Below are 18,027 nucleotides of genomic sequence, written 5' to 3' on the forward strand. Positions count from 1 at the left end.
AAAGTGCCTAATACCTTATATCTATTGGAAATAAAAAAGATTAATAATAAATTATCTAAATATAATAAATTGCAATGCAGTAATTTATTGCAGTATTTTGTAGTAATATTTTTGGCAACCCCCAGTAAACTATACTGGGGGTATAGTTTAAGGTAAGAATCATGTCACTCCTGATTGCAGTTCCCACATCTCTGTACAATGTACCTAACATATTGATAGAAACTCAATAAATGTATCTGGATTTCGATAGGCTTCCCCAAGAAGCATAGAGATAAAACTGAAACTTAAAAGGAAAAGACTCTTAACATTTGAAAACCAGTCAAAACATGGTACAATCTTCATCTGAAATCTAAATCTCTTCCTTAATCCTTTCCTAGTGCATGTCCTAATTCTAGCATAAGAATATCAACAAAAACATTGCTAAAACCAGAGCAAAGAGAACTTCTTATTGACAGAAAATAATTAAAGGCTAGGTACACTGATACTAGTTTGCAACTTCATATACAGTAGTATGTGCTCAAGCCAGAAAATTACAGATTTAATATGTGCAAGAAATGGGATTCTTTCCTGCAAATAGCATATGAGGTCACCCTCAAAACCTAGATGACAGAAATGCTTCCATAACACAATTCCTCCAAAATCCCACAACTTGGCTCACCTGATGTGTTACTCAGAAAGCCACATAGCTATTCTGAGGTTGATGAAAAATTCCAATGTCATCAATACCACCTGCCTCATTTCCTGCTGCTTTTAGGGTTCTCTCCAAGTGTACTCTCATGACAGAACCTTCATTAGCAGCACAAGGCAAAGGAGCAGTCGTACTTCCATCCCAGACTCACTGTGGCAGATGAAAGAAGAACACACGTGTGCACACACACAAGCACACACAATGCATTTAGGCATCATTATTGCCTTAAAAAATAAAGAACAGTTAGTCCAAGAACCAACTGGAAGAGGAGTAGAGAAATCCATAAAGTTGAGTCTAAGATGCTGAACATTTTCAAACTATGCCTGACTTTTAGGAAACTGATCGAAGGCGTTTTGCACTGAGATTCAAGCAGGCAGTGAGAGGTGGCATCTCTGTGCTTGGAGACTCACTCAAGATGGATGTCCTCTGGACCACTAATGAGAACCTAATGAGCCTATAGACTTTCAACACAATAACTCAGCTTCCCAGAGAAATCCAGTGCAAGGACCTGAAGGCACAGGATAGATGGCAAAGGCCCTAATCAGTCTGAAGAACTCAACAAAACTGATTTGGGAGGCATTTGTTTGAGAGAACTGGTAGGCAGAAGTAGTATCTGCGTGTTAAGGAAGATAATTAAATCTGTTTTAAACAGCCGTAAGAGTAAAGAGATGCAATTCTCTGCATAATTTAAGACTTTTAAATTAAATCTGAGGCAAGGGACGAAAATTAAAACTATGATCTGTATCTCATTGTCTTAATACTTCAATTTACATACAAAGACTGAAACTTAATAAGGAAAATTCATGATTATCACTTTTGTGAGATTTAACTCCAAAACGTGAGGACTGTGTCCTCATTAGACAGATTTAAATGATCTGTAATTTCATATACATTGAAAGACATAGGGGAGCATTAAAGTACCCACAGTGTAATAACACTTCATAAATATTGCAGGATGCTGTCAACCATTAGATGGTAGAGAAGATGACTGTTGATAGAAATTTCTACGAGATACTCGTCTGAATTCATGACAATTTGACTTACTTTCTCATCTGGAGAAAAGGTTATTTGGAGCCTTTAGTGGTGACACAAAGGGCTAATAAGCAGTGTTACGTTGAGGCAGGCATCAGTTTCTTTTCTTTCTTTCTTTTTTTTTTTTTGAGACACACCCTGTTGCCAGGCTGGAGTGCAATGGTGTGATCTCAGCTCACTGCAACCTCTGCCTCCTGCGTTCAAGTGATTCTCCTCCCTCAACCTCACGAGTAGCTGGGATAACAGGCACGCACCACCACACCCAGCTAATTTTTCTATTTTTAGTAGAGACAGGGTTTCACCATGTTGGCCAAGATGGTCTCGATCTCCTGACCCTGTGAGGCAGGTATCAGTTTCTAAGCCAGCTTAGTTCTGACATAGACACCTCAACTGTTTTCTGCTTCCATACAAAGGAGTAGAAGCTGATTTCAGTGAGCCTTGAAGACTCGAAGGTTTCTCGTGTATTACTCCTTTCTCCATTCAGCATTATTCTCTTTGACTCTAGCAAGGAAATTGAGCCACTTAATTTCTTCTCACTTGTTGTTGTTGAAGGAAATGAGGCAGGCAATATAGGTTGCCTTTACCTAGAAGCCTAATGTCTGAAGTTCAAGTTGGATTGGTCAGCAACCCTTTCTAAGGCTCCACTTTTCTCTGCCCTGAAAAAAATGCAACTATATTGGAGTATTGCTGTTCTTTAGAATCTCAAAGAAAAGATGTTTGCTAAGAACTTTAGTCTGACTTATATACCTGGCTCATTACTGACGGTTCCAGTTCAGCAAACATCCCAGAGGCTGGATTCATGAAATAGTCTTCAGTTTGAATTTTCAGTCTTCTAGTCTGCCTACTTTAGGCCCTGACAATACTAATGTCCCACTTCATCCACTTGGGTGGTCACCAGCCCTGAATCAAGGTTTCATCACACCATGCAATCCTTATCTGAGTGAGTAACTTCCTCAGGCTTCTGGCTTTGCACTTTGCCATTTGTTACTCTATGACCCTCTGCTCAGCTGCTCAGTCCTCAAGCTGGTCTACCATTAATGTGCAGTGGAAGGTCTCCATCTTACGACAGCAGCACTTGAATAAGTTGCGCATCTTTACCTGAGATCTGAGCTTATCTCAGCAGCACAAATTGATGTTAGAATATATATGTGTTGATTCACAATAATGCTAATAACAAGAATAATAGAATTGTAAAAATCACAGATTTTCTGACTTGGAAGTGACAATTAGGATCATCTGCTCTTCCCATCTTTAATTTACAGGTAGAGAAATTGAGGTCCAAATAAACAATGTTTTTCGAAGGACATAAAACTAGGTCTTCTAATTCCCAGGTTGCCACCTAACTTTTGTAGGGCACCTCTTTCACATGCAGCACCTCTTTAAAATGAATTTCACAACAACCTAATAATTTAGGAGGGGGATGAAGTGACTTCCAGGACAAGAAATCATATATCCATTTCATAGAAGAGGTCTTATGACTTGGTTAAGATCACCAAGTGATACTAGGTATAAAAATTTAAGCTATTTAAACATGTTGACCGCATAATGCTAAAAACAGTATAGTAATTCCAGTGTTATAGGAGTGGGATCTGTGTCCACGTGCATTCTCATTGATTAAAATGGTATTCACCAATATGTTAACAAGGCAATCTGTGGGTGATATAATTATGGGTGATTTTAATTTTCTTTGTCATCATTTTATGTATTTCTATGTTTTACCAATGAATATACCATGCCTTTTTTTCTCTTTATTTAAAATTTCTTCTAACAATGCTGACATATTTCTGTTACATATTTTACTACTAGGAAAACCTGGTTCTATAGAGATTTATTCCTAAAGGAAACTTCCTACTATTTTTAAAGTATATACAATTTTGTTCTAATTACATAGCTGAATGTTTTTACTTTATGAGTGAATTTCAAAAGTCATTCAAAAACATTTATGAGATTTATGTCATTTGGCAGCCCCCTAGTTGTCCAGCCAGAGCCTGCTGATGTAATTCCTACAGCCACCATGCAGTGCTAACAGTATAGCAGTGCCCGTTATTATCTAAAAAGTGCTTCCAAACTGCAATGGGTCAAGATTCTGAACCTCTCTATACCACAATATCTAGATAGAGTACAGAGGCCCCAGCTCATAGTCATTATCTGCTTACACACGCTAAGTATTCCTCCTGCCTTATATATTCCGTTCCATTTTAAACCAGACACCAAGTACAGAACACACAAAAGGGAAATTTGGGATTCAGTGAAATACATGGTACTATCACCCATTTCCAAGGGAATGATTAAACCACTTTGTGATGTTGCTATTGGAATGTCTTGATCTGGGCATTAGATCCAGAAGTATTTGGGTTTTTAGTTAGTCAAGTCCCAAGGATCTGAGACCTCACAGAAGGGCCCGAAAAACAGCCATCTTCGTTTCATCTGAGAGAAAGTGAAATGTCATAAATCTAGGCCAATGATTTGGTGTGTTCAAAGTTGCTCTCTCTGGAATTCCTGGCCTTGACAGATCTGAGTTCTCTGGAAAAAATGTAAAACCTTCTGCACTATCCTCTTCATAGTGGTGACTCTTCATCTCCCAGGTCAGAGCATCCAAATTCACCATAGGTTTTGCTTGCAGAGAAGCTCAGAAGGTGTGCACATTTGGAGAAAGACATGTGCTTTAGAAAACCATCTTTGAACAGACCAGAGGAAAAGGCTGACAATACTCTGTAATTATGCAGGGATTTGAACATCTTGAAGTCACTGTCCAGAGTTCAGTTTTGAAACTGAAGAAACACCTATAAGGCACGATTCAAACCAGACATCCTGCGAGCACTCTGTCCCAGCTCCTCTGGTGTGGCAACTTTGGCTTTCAGCAGTGGCAGCACCTCTTGGAAGAGAAGTCAGAGAGGACAAATAACTTGCTTGGGAACAGAAGATAGGTTGTATGTAGATGCATTTTATCCTAGGCTGGTTTTTTCCTGTTCTATAAAAGCTGTTTACTATTATAAAATGTCACACAAGAAGGTCCAACACAGTTACAACATTTGTTTCCTGATTAGTCATATTAGACTTTGTCAAACACTCACACCACCAGGAACCCTCACAAACACATTTTGAAGCTTCTGGGGTATTTTATAGAGTCTGGCATATTACACTGGGATCATCTTACATCACTTTGGCATTCCTCTAAAGGGTTGTAGTTAGCGAAGCTTACAGAGTTCTTTGGTTTCACACATCAGTGAATTCATTCTTTAGCACCCATCTGGGAATGAGCACCAGAGTAGTCTGAGTGTTTTCTGGGAACGAGTTGTAAGAGTGCTGGGCTCAGAGTTAAGAACAGCCTGATTCAAACTAGTCTTGTGACTCTAGGCAAATCGGAACAGGTCTGAGTTCTTTTAGGGTTGAAGATTGATATGGTTTGACTCTGTGTCCCCACCCAAATCTCATCTTGAAATGTAATCCTCATAATCCCCAGTGTTGAGGGAAGGACCCGGTGGGAGGTGATTGGATCATAGGGGTGGTTTCCTCCATGCTGTTTTCATGATAGTGAGTGAGTTCTCAGAGACCTGATGGTTTTATAAGTATTTGACAGTTCCTCCAACACACACTGTCTCTCACATGCCACCACACAAGACATGCCTGCTCTCCCTTACACTATGACTGTAAGTTTCCTGAGGCTTTCCCTAACCATGTGGAACTGTGAGTCAATTAAACCTCTTTTCTTTAGAAACTACCCAGTCTCAGGCAGTTCTTTATAGCAGTGTGAAAACAGACTGATACAAAGATTAAATAAGATAATGTATAGAAAGTAGTTGCTATTATTTCTGACACAGTAAACTTTCAAGAAATGTTTTCTCTCTTCTCCCTTAGTGACCACCCAGGGGATCTTGTAGAGCAATTATTTTCCTTTTCTATTTTTTTTCTTTAATGAGAGAGTGTTTCACTCTGTTATCCAGGCTGGAGTGCAGTGGTGCAATCATGGCTCACTACAGCCTTGACTTCCTGGACTCAAGTGGTCCTCTCACGTCAGCCTCCCAAAGTACTGAGATTACAGTCATAAGCCACTGCACCCAACTAGAGCAATCTTACTTGCACTCTCACTTTGTGTACAAAGTCGCATGCCATAGTTCACTGTTCTGAATAAACACAGGAGGATAGCTTTTCTCTCCATGTATTTACTACACTGGCTGATGAAATCTCCTCTTTGAATACCAGGGTACATTGAAATGTTATTTCCTTTTCCACTTCTTGTTGAGACCTTGCTAACCTGAGTCTACCTCCTTAGAGTAGGGTATGCAGGATAATGGTGAGTTACTTTTATTTCATATGCTCTACTCTGCCTAAATATCCTTAGTCATATAAAGAAATGGCTGAAATAATCTGATTTCCTTTCTGTCAGTCAATGCTGCTTAATGATTTGTGAAAAATCTTACTTTGTGGTCAAAAGAGCACAAAAATAACAACATAAATCCAGCTGGTTATATTCCATCACCAGTCAAAATAAAGTCTGTGTTACATTGGTTATTTCCAATGTATGTAATCCATATTAAAATATTTACAGTAATAGTAGAGGTATAATGTTGTATTTTGTAATGTTTCTTGTGTTATACAGTCCTCTACCTGCTTTTAAATTTGGAGAAATACATATTTCCCCTCATTCACTCCTTTCTTTTAATCCTGCTGATCCCTTCCTGCCCCTCACTTCACTCCGCTTCCAGGGTAATCAATATTAACAGTCTGGACTACCTTTGCTATCACCTTTCTCCGTACTCACACAAACACACACAGATTTGTTATATTTACTGTGTTATTTGTTGCTTTTTAAATTAAAAATGGGTTATACTGGTGATTTTTCTGCAATGTAGCTTTGCTCGTACGAAGCTTGAGTCAGGGCCACTGCTGTGCTTGCATGGACCAGGTTCTGATATACAAGCCTGTTATCTGTCTACAATGGGTCTCTGATGCCTTAAGGGACATCTTGGAGTCTCATTTCTGGACTGAGGCTGTCCATGTTGAGTTTCCATAGCATTTATTTTCCCATTCTTCTGTGAATCTGTGTTACAGGAACTGATAGGTTCACACACCTGTCATTGCTCAGGTTAATATTGACTTCCTGGTGGCCATTTGATATATTTGTTTTTCTATTCTAGAAGTTAGCAATGCCCTTGGAGAATAGAATCATCACGTGGACTTTATGTGGGTTTTGTGCCTTTCTCAGGAACTTCTTTTGAACTAGTCTTCTCAATTCTGTGTCTGTATTAGGACATGTGACTAAAGAGCATTAGATCTAAAGAATTTTATAATAGTCTAGATGTTTGCCAGCCTGGATTTAGTTTCAGAAATGATTTCTTTTGATTTATTAGATTGAAGTATTTTTCACTTAATTATACACATGATTTTACTGACTACTGATTATGAATACCAATTGTTTCTCATATTCTCTATCTTCTTTATGGCTTAAACATGATACTGTTTTACTAGTGGGTAGACAGAAGCAGAGTGTTGAGTAAATGCCAACCTATCATTGTCAGAGAGGAAAAGAGTCAAAGCCAGGAATACAGTCAAGCAAGAAAAGAAAATAATACTTTATCTTTGTTACCACCTTCCTCTTGGTCTGAGAGAAATATTGCAAGGAATTTCAATTAAAGAAACTCAAAGAGAACTGAACTGAATAGGTCAAGTCAAAGCACAGATCTTCTTAAACCCTTTTGTAGGTCTCTAACTAGCTGCGTGACTTTATGCATCTTACTTAAGCCCTCTGTACTCCAGATTTTCTGGTGTATCAAACGTAAATAACATCTGTCCTTTCTATTTCCTAGGGTCCTAACATCCACATGAGATAATATATGAGAAAGAATTTTGACAAACACAATAGAAATGTGCAATTTTCAAATTATATGGAACTAAAAAGGATCATTTGCAGGCGTTGCATTAAGGCACTGAAGATACAGCCATTAACCAGACACTTCTCAGACCCGTGGAGTTCACACAGTCTACCCGAGTACCACCCAGCAACTCATTTTTCTAACAAAGTTTGCTAATCTTGGCTGCATATGTATTATGTCACTTTTGTTTGTGATTATGCTCCAGTCTACAAACAATGAGTTTAGTCTTTCCATTCCCAGCCTTATTACAACCTTAGTATTTACAATCCTAAAGCATCCTGGTAAAGCTTTTTCATCATATTAAAACCAAGTAAGAATAGCATCAACTTGTGCTGTAGTGTTCATCTTCAGATGAATCTGACCACAAGAAGACCTAATGTTCAACAATCAGAATGAGAGGATCTCAGCCTTTGCTACAGCCCAGCATCGGCTGCAGACCTCAGACTGCAGCAGGACTGGGCATCCTCTCAGAGGCCTCAAAACAGTGCTGAATCTTGGGTAGTAGTTGGACATCAATATTAAGAAATAAAACTCCTAAAAGAGATGTTGATATCAAAGGCTCAGAATTACTGATTTCAAAACCAATAAACTATGAGAATTAATTTTGACAGAAAGGTGCATATAATTTTCTGCTGGAGCTTTTTTGTTTGTTTGTTTGTTTGTTTAATCTACTATCATCTATCCTAGAATACCTCCAAACTGGCTTTCTAGCACACTTGGATCCCCTTCCAGTTCATCTCCATATCATAGCCAGAGTGATCATTTTTAATTAAAAATATCATCATGCCATCTTCCCTTAAACCCCTACTTAGAACACTTGAATTATTAAGTTGATCTCACAGAATAGGAGAGTAGAATGGTAGCTACAAGAGGCTGGGTAGGGAGAGACTGATTAATGGGTCCAAAATCACAGTTAGACAGGAGGAATAAGTTCTAATGTTCTATAGCACAGTACAGTGTTAACTATCATTAACAGTAATTTATCGTATATTTCAAAATAGCTAGAGGAAAGGAATTTGAATGTTTCCAACACAAAGAAATAAAAAAGGTTCAAGGTTATAGATGTCACAGTTACCCTGATTTGATCACTGCACATTATATACATGTATTGAAATATCACATATACCCCCATAAATATATGTGATTATCATCAATTAAAATTTTAAAAACATTTAAAAATTAAAACACTTCAATGGCTTCTCATTGCTCTTAGGAGAAAGATAAAAATCAGGAATTTGATTCACAAGTCCGAAAAGGTATTTTTCTCTGCTTTAACCTCATTTAGTAACATGTTCTTGTTCTCTCTCTCTGTTTCCTCCTTCTTTTTTAATTTCTTCAACCGTACTATCTCCCTCTACCACAGGGCCTTTGCACATCTGTTCCCTCTGTTCCCCTGGCCTGCACTCTCTCAGTTGTACCTCATTCATTCATCTCCTCCATTTGGTTAATTTACCTGCTTCTTTCAGGTATTCTCAGCTCAGATATCACTTCCTTTTGGAAGCCTACTTTGAAATTCACAATCAGATCAGCTCTCTAGTCCCGCGTATTGCAGAAGCTTACAGCTCCATGTACCGCTCCTTCCTGTCACCCTGCAATAATTTTTATTTGCATAATTAGTTAATTAAAGTACATGTGTTTCACTAGTGGTCTGTAAGCTCATGAAAGCCCAGGCCATATTTGTTTTGTTTGTTTGGCTATTGCTTGCTTAATATCATTTTCCCATTTGGTGACTGACATGAGATAGACACTCAATAAATATCTGACAGTTGGGTGAAGGAATGACTAGAGAGCTGGTAGGGTGAGTATGCCTAGTCAATAGTTATTAGGACTTGAGCTGCCATCCCTTTGCTCAGTTTCTTATTCTCTGAAAGTGGCTGGCATCCTTGCTTCCAGCGGTCATTTGAGCCCAGGAACGCCAGAATCTAATGACAGATGAGCCCCAGTATGAAGCTGTTACAGTGGTATTAGTCTTACCACTCACTTGAGAGCTCCTGAAGGAAAAGGCATGGAATCTAGTTTGTCCACCTTTAGTGGAAAGTGACAGCAGGAGTATAATTTGCTGCCTTCTGCTGTCATACATGGTCCCTTGACATTCTTATCTCTTAGTGCAGAGTCCAAGCCCAGAGGTCTGTCCCAACATCAGGAGGTCCTGGGGACTTCACATTTGATTGGAGAATTCCATGCCTTTGTCTTCAGGGGCTGTCAGGTGCATGTTAAACTTAATACCTGATTCTATCATCTAAAGTATGATCTGTTATATAATTATATGTAAAATACCTGACCTAACACCCTAATAGCCTGACTCTGTAATGGAAACCTTACTAATACACTAGTCCAAACTTTGAGTAGCTCCATCCTTTCACCCGTTATATAGGCAGAGAACATTCCATGAATGGAGAATGAAGAATCCTATCATGAAACAAAACGCAGCAAGACAGACAGTAGACATCAAGAGAGATAGAAATTGGAGGGCTTTTATGTAACTGGTCTTGATGCAGGACAACAAAAGGGAAGTGATGAAGACCAGACAGAAAGGGCAAGGCAAGGTAGACTCCAGCAATGGCAGCCAAAGTTGTCTTCTTCCCACCTGTGTGTCTACTCTCTCTCAGTGGAGGCTGAAGTAGAGTTCACTGAAGGTGTGAATCTCCCCTCTGTCCTTTTGCAAATAATGGCCCCTGCCTGATGCTCACGCTGTTGCCACAAAGTGCATTAAACTTGTCTGTCTCCCTCTTCCCTCGTGTCCTGCTCTTCTCTAGTGGAAACTGCATTCCTTGTTTTATTCCGTGGAGAACCCCAGATATCCTTACTATTTCCCTCAGATACTTGCTTCAAAAGTGGGCTCTTTCCCCATGCCCACACCTAGGGCTGTCTTCTGGGCAACTCTGTTGAAAACTAGGAGTGGAAACTAACTGGAAACAGAATGAGAAATTGATCAGTCCACTTTGGTTGTTTAAATGAAGGGCACGTCAACAAGAATAGTTGACATTTATATTTATTAGTGAAGGGAATTCAAGTAAGTGCACAATGTCTGGGCTTGTGGATATTTATTTTGTAGTTTTGAATGGACTTTCTCTTTTTACCCTGGGGTAGAATTTGGGCCTGTGTACTTATTGAGAGTCCACTGCTGTGAGTCCCACACATAATGCTTGGCCGGGCATAGAGCAGAGGAGTAGGTCACACAGATTCATAGGATTTGAACTACTTTTCTTTTCCCTGTGAATTAATCTTTTAAATGTCAACATTTTAAACTTGACCTTTTCAAAAAATATGATACCATATGAACCTTACTTAATCGAAAATACATTTCTAGTTCAAAGGTTTTTGTTTTTTCTTTCCTGAAAGTGGGAAAGGCTAACAGCAACAACAAAATTTGTTAAAGGATGGACTGTGTGTGAAGGAAGCTGGTTTTTGTCAATGGGGTCTAAGCAACTTTTTTCCTTAAGAATCTAAACTGTTGTTCCAAAGGGCCATTTCTTTTTTTACAGGTCTGGGATTTTATAATGCAGAATTTATCTTCTTCTGCCTACCCATGGGAAATTTGGAACCACACAATTTCAATTAAGCTTTAAAGGGACAATAGTAGGTCTTTTATAGCTACATTGATTTACAGTCATTTTTATGTAGCATTTTACAGATAACGAATTAATCTGTAATTAATTTCCTGCATATTTTTTACAATAGCTCTTTAAGACAGTAAGGTATTATTATACCCAGTTCATAGATTTGTCACTGAGACTGAAGGAGACTGAATGACTTGCATGGAGTCTTCTAGCTTGTTAATGGCACATGAGAATTCATGCCCAGGAGAGCCTTGATTGCCCACAGTGCTATATTCTGTCTATAATGAATGACCTGGAAGTGCAGAAAGGTGGGTTAGAATCCCAGGATCGCCGCTGACTAGCTGTGTTAACTTGAACAAGTGATGACATCTTTTTTGACTTCAGCTTCTTCATCTGTAAAGTAGATCTGTAACAAAGATTGCCTACTCCTCTCTCCAGACTAGACTAAGAATCTGTGAAGAATAAAATGAGATCATTTTGATAGTTTGAAATGCTGAAGCATAAAAAAATTAACCATTATTATCTCAAATAATAACAGTGCTGAGTCCAATGTCATATCAGATATCAGGCAAAGTGTCTTCCATCCTTCCTATGATACAATTAGGGAACGAGAAATAACGAGGGGGATTTGGGTTGAGGGGTGGTCCTGAAGACACAGGAAGTGGAGTGGTCCATTACCATGTCAGTCAGGTAGGCTAAAATTTTTTTTTTTTTTTTTTGAGATGGAGTCTCACTCCATCATCAGATTGGAGTGCAGTGGCTCGATCTTGGCACACTGCAACCTCTGTCTGCCAGATTCAAGCAATTCTCCTGCCTCAGCCCCCCGAGTAGCTGGGACTATAGGCATGTGCCACCACGCCCAGCTGAGTTTTGTATTTTTAGTAGAGACGGGGTTTCACCATGTTGGCCAGGGTGGTCTTGATCTCTTGACCTTGTGATCTGCCTGCCTTAGGCTCCCAAAGTGCTGGGATTACAGGCATGAGCCACTGCGCCTGACCCAGGTAAGCTAAATTTTTTAAGTTGTGTGTGTACACCTTTTATCCTTGTGGATGCTAAGACTATTACCAAAGCCTTTGGAGGAAGTGAGTGTCACATTGCAGCTGATAATCAAGCACTATTAATTTTCAAATCCCTGAAACTTACAGTAGTTGGTGTCCTTCAGATTTGGAGTGTATCCATCATAGCAAACTTTTGCCTGCCAGGGAATGTCACAGGGACTCTGTCAAAGGCAGGCAGATGCTCCTAGCTGTAGGAGCGAGCCAGGGCTGCTGTCATGCCTGAGCCAGGGACTAGGACAAGCCATAGTCCCCAGTCCCCTAGGCAGGAGCAGCCGAACACTGACTCCTTCCCTCTGATGTTGGGCTGTTTTTCAGGGTGATGTTCAGCGGACACTCATCCAAGTGGACTTCGGCGATGGTATCGCAGTGTCTTACGCCAATCTCAGCTCCACGGAAGATGGGATCAAACACGTCTATCAGAACGTGGGCATTTTCCGTGTGACCGTGCAGGTGGACAACAGTCTGGGTTCTGACAGCGCCGTCCTGTACTTACATGTAACTTGTATGTTATTACTGTTGTTGGTTTATGACCTATCTTAAACACGGTGTCCTTTCAAATCGAATTCACAATTTTATGTCTAGAAGAAGTGCACTAGTTATCTTTTAGCAGAAGGGGAATGGGGAAGAAGTGATTAAGAGACCAAAATAAGGAAAGAGTAAGAAGAAAAGCAAAGAGTAGAATTTGAATAATCCTGGACTCTCTGGATTGCTTCAAATTCTCATTGCATTTCCCCTGCCTACCCTGGGTGCCTTGAAGATGCGACACTTGAATCTGGAGGCTGGGCCTGAGCAACTTGCAGAGCTATTTGGTTGAAACAAAGAAATCTGGTTTTGGGGGGGGTCAAACAATCCACATGCACCACTCAATCTAATGCATTGAGAATTAGCCCAAGTAAAGAAATTTCTCACCATCTGATTATTTCCATCTCCTCATAATATGTTGCTATTAATAATCCTTTTAGAGTTTTGCTCCTTTTCTAAAAAAAATGTGTTTCCTGGGCTTCTATCTGTAGATGACTTGGTGTTGGAGAGAAGGTGGTGTAGAGAGAAAGAGTATAAAAACAATGTTAAGGAAACTGTGGTAGGAAACAGTTCCAAGAAATGCTAAAGCTTTTCCCTCACTGGGGATTCTAAAGATGTGAGTAAGTTTGATGAGACAATAATAACTTCTGAGTTATGTGTGCTCATGTGTCATTGCTATGTTAGGTGTAAGGGGTTTCCCAGTCATACGACTTTTGTTGATTACTAACGAAATTGTTTCCTTTAAATGAAAGTAGCTCCTTTATATGAATGGCCTTGTTCAAATATCAGGGTTTAGTCCAAGAGTCTCAAGGCCAGGCATCATTACTCCATGCGTCTCCTCTGTGCCTTGCCCATGGAACAAAATTGAATACAGAAAGTATCAATTAGAGAACATTTTCTTTTTTAGCTACTGTGGTCCAGTGAGAGAGCAAGACTATTAAGCGATGACCAAGAGATGTTTTGGTTGTTGAGTCTTCCTAACATGTCAGTAATTCTGATCTCTGTCTCCTGTACTCTCATGGCAGAGGTGCTTCAGAGAAACATGCCCTCCTTTATTTGGGTCTAGACAAAGTTACACATCATTCTCAGTGTGCCAACTCGGTCTGTCTATTTTTGGCTGCAGTTTACAGTATGTTCCAGACTTTGTGCTAAACAGGCTCTTAATGTATATTATCTCACTTCTCAAAATAGTCCTGTGAAGTATGCACTATTAGTAACCCTATTTACAAAAAGTATTGAGGTTCAGAGAGCTTAAGTTACTTGCTTGAAGTGGCCGACCTGCTACCTAGCAGAACCATGCTTCAGACTCAGGTCCACCTGCCGCAAGGATCCTGGCTCTTGCTAACTAAGGTCAGTGTCAGCGCCAAGAGTGGCTTGGGATTGGAGGAACTGTCTCCATAGCTTTTACCATCTACCCCCTACTCTTTACAGACCATCTTGAAGAAACAAACATTTTGGATAGAAGCAGTGTGCTTGTTGCACAACTACATAGTTCAGGACTCACCACGGGGGCTGCCTTCCATCTAACTGCCATCCCTGAGTCGTCCTATATAGACATTCAGGACTTGCCACTCACTAAGACATAATACCTCCCTATATGTTAGTATGTAGGGAAGTGATAGCAATGGTGTCATAGAAATGATCACGCTAAAATATTTAAAAATACATCACAAACATTAATGATTAGTAACAAAAATAACTTGCAATAAAAATGACAGCACGTTTGCCAAGAATGGCTCCTACCTAGATCATATCATATCTCATAGCTTATTCTATAAGGGGTAATTTTGCCAGAGAACTAGCTTCCTTACAAATTATAATTGTGTTCCGTATACCACAAATTTGTTATACATCTACCGTAGTCCAATCACATGTAAATAGTGATTTAAAAGCCAGTATCAGCTTCTGATCTAAATTTTCTGGGTCTCCCATTAAATCTTCCATAGCTTCACCTCTTTGTCACTCTATAGGCTTTTTCTCGTTCCTGTGTGTGTGATCATACCCCTTGAGGTGTCTACTGCTCCCCTGCAAGACTCCTCCCTAGTTAACAAAATCCTGGAGAGGAAAACAACACACACAGAGATTGTCTCTGCTCAAGATTAAGGGCTGCTGAAACCCTTCTAAAAGCAGTTTCTCATTCACTTGCAATTCTTTCATTTCATTAGCCTAGTTGATTGGATAAAATATTTGACCTTAATCTTAGAGGAAGATAATTTGTAATGGAATGTTTCGTGTTCTGATTTTGATTTTGTAGACTCATCTTGGGTTAAGTGGTTGGATAAGCATGCCTCATATAATGGAACTTTTTTCTAAGCCTGGCTCTTTGGTACTAATTGTGTTAAAAACAAGGTCATGTTTGAAGCTGTTTGCTAACTCACAGACATATCAACTCACGTCATAACTGTTTCAGCAGATTCTGACATGCCTGGTTAGTACCTCCCTCCTAAAGGATCCAGGGTGCTTTGCTATGCACACAAACTCATTTTGCTCATCTTCACATCTATACCGTAATAGACTTCTGGCCTTGTCTTTCAGATGGAGAAATCAAGGATTGGAGAAGCACTGTGACTCTGGCATCACTTTACGCTCAAAGCAAGTCAGAACAAGAACATGACTGAGTCACACTCTCAAGCATCTTAAAGCTGGAGGGTGTCATGAGTGACTGTAGGTGCCAAAGTGCCATGATATGGCAGTGAGAGGTGGCTTTATAGGGGAAAAAAAGCATTGGACTGAGTCGGGCATTCTGACTAGGTCCCGATTTTGGTTCAAACTCCTGGAGAAGTCACTCCGTCTCTCTGAGCCTCGATGTTCTCCTCTGTCAAGCAGATGCGCATCTCATTCCCAAAAGTCCCATCAAGCAAAATATATGGTACCCTGGCACCTAGTAAAACTTGATTTTTCTATCATCACAAAGTAGCATATACATTTGGACTTAATGGATTGTGAGGGAGAGTAGAATTAGCAGCAACTCTTAGCTCACCAAGCCTGTCCTCTGCCCTTCCCCCATTTCTACCCTAGGGGCAATCCTGAAAGCCCATTGCCTGTCTCACATTCACATTCCTACCACTCCCCAGTGCAGAAAGGTGATTTGATTCCAAACCAGAGGGTTTGAAAAAAAAGATGGGTTTGCAAATGTCATCTGAAACAAATGGAGCCGATGTTCCTGCCTAGTGTTTCAGGAGTGGGCCCGGTCTTGCTGGGCGCCTGGTAATCTGTTGTAGCCTGACAATTGGTAATTCCTTGGGGATAGTATTCACTGTGCTCTGCTAGTTTGCAAACTAATAAGATACGTGCTGCAGCCAGTGTTGCCTTCAGTCGGATGGGGCAGAGGATTTACAGAGCATGCAGATTTCTGCTCAGAAAGCTGCCCTGTCGCAGCCAGTCTTGCAGAAAAAAAAAAAAAAATCAGTGAAGACTGCAAACTTGAGGAACAGGAAGTAGAAAAAAAAAGATAAGGTGGATCTTCTAGTCCTTCCTAAACCACTTCCCTTAGCTGTTCCCTTATGTAGGAGCCATGTGCAGAAGACTTTCTGGCCCCATCTTATGGTAAAATTATCTGTGTAGCTTGAAAACCCATGTAGTTTTTCAACTGTTCACACCATCATTTTATTGACCAGCAAATGTCAGACTAGGATTTTGTAAAGTGTGGCTTAATGAGCCACCTGCCCCCAAATTGAACGATAAAAATGTAGTGTTCTGGGTCTTACCCCAGACCTGGGTAAGGATTAGGATTCCTGGAAGTATGGCATCATAATCTGCTTTGAACAGATTAGTATGATTTTTATGTACACTGGAGTTTGAGAAACTCTGTTTTAGGATCTCAACTTTATGGTTTGAATCACTCTTATTTCTTCTAGTAGCTTTTTTAAACATTGCAGACAAATAGCAATATGATATGTGCACAATATTTAATTAGGTGGCCAAAGGTCTCTGGAACGTAAATGCTGCAGGCAGGCCACAGCAGCTGGTACACACACACACACACACACACACACACACGCACACACACAATATGCAGCCTCAGGCGTCAGTTGTTTCCTGCAGCACAGGAGGGCTATAAACAAGAAAAGAGAAGGGAAACCCAATTCACACAATTCCCCAATTCTTTCAACCACCTTTCCGGAAAGATTCATATGGAATGATGCAGCGCCACCTACTGTCCCTTTTGTGCATTGCAGGCACCTGTCTGAAGGAGCCATATCTGCCCGTTCAGCTCTCTACTTTATGCAGCCAGCCAGCTGGGAGCCTCCAGGGTCTGGAGTTTCACCTCTGTGGCTCCATTAGGGCATACTGCACCCTCTGTGATGAACAGAGATGGTCAAAGAATAGGCTTTTGGATAGCAGGAACCAGGTATTTTAAACCCGTGAAAAGTAAATGAATAAAAGATGCTGTGGGAATCTGAAAGATAAATTTCATATGTGTATACATATATAACATATATGCATGTAAGCGTGAACTTATACAAACACTTATATACGTATTTCAGGGCCTACAAGGCCAACGTACTATGTGTCTTGAATTTCTCTTACAAAATTCATCACTGGCCGAGCGCGGTGGCCCATGCCTGTAATCCCAGCACTTTGGGAGGCTGAGTCAGGCAGATCACCTGAGGTTGGGAATTTGAGACCAGCCTGGCAAACATGGTGAAACCCCGTCTCTACTAAAAATACAAAAATTAGCCGGGCATGATAGCGGGTCCTTGTAATCCCAGCTACTCGCGAGGCTGAGGCAGGGGTATCGCTTGAACCTGGGAGGCAGAGGTTGCAGTGAGCCAAGATCGTGCCACTGAACTCCATCTCAAAAAAAAAAAAAAAATCACTGACCAAAACGAGGTTATGTGAAAATAAAAGGAAAAAAGAACATTTCTCAAACATGGTAGGCACCCCTCTTCCTCGTGGTCTTTTCACTTACGCTACCCTCACCCTGGAACTTTCCAAATAGATTCTTGGTGCTGTCTTTCACTTTATTCAGGTCACTGCTCAAATGCCATTTCCTCTGAGGGGCCTTCCATGAACCTACTTTCAAAAATAGCACCTTATCACCTACCTCTGCTTTATGCGTCCAGCACCCTCCTCCCTCAGAAATACCTAAGCTCCACCAAATGCCAGGTATCCCCAGCACCTAGAATAATACCCAACAGTTCACAGTACTCAAGAACTATTGAGTGAGGGCCGGGCGCGGTGACTCATGCCTGTAATCCCAGCACTTTGGGAGGCTGAGGTGGGCAGATCACTTGAGGTCAGGAATTCGAGACCAGCCTGGCCAACATGGTGAAAGCCCATATCTACTAAAA

General features: G+C 40.4%; 1 protein-coding gene across 3 annotated transcripts in view; it reads left to right on the forward strand.

The window, feature by feature from the left end:
• SORCS1 (sortilin-related VPS10 domain containing receptor 1) overlaps nucleotides 1-18,027 on the forward strand; it is a 591,520-nt gene that overhangs the window by 527,495 nt on the left and 45,998 nt on the right. For all 3 annotated transcript variants that reach the window (XM_011927917.1, XM_011927918.1, XM_011927919.1), the window contains exon 20: nucleotides 12,527-12,713. In XM_011927917.1, the coding sequence (XP_011783307.1) occupies nucleotides 12,527-12,713 (187 nt within the window). The remainder of the gene's footprint in view (nucleotides 1-12,526; nucleotides 12,714-18,027) is intronic.

This window comes from Colobus angolensis, unplaced genomic scaffold, assembly GCF_000951035.1.
Source record: "Colobus angolensis palliatus isolate OR3802 unplaced genomic scaffold, Cang.pa_1.0 Scaffold75, whole genome shotgun sequence".
Lineage (NCBI taxonomy): Eukaryota > Metazoa > Chordata > Mammalia > Primates > Cercopithecidae > Colobus > Colobus angolensis.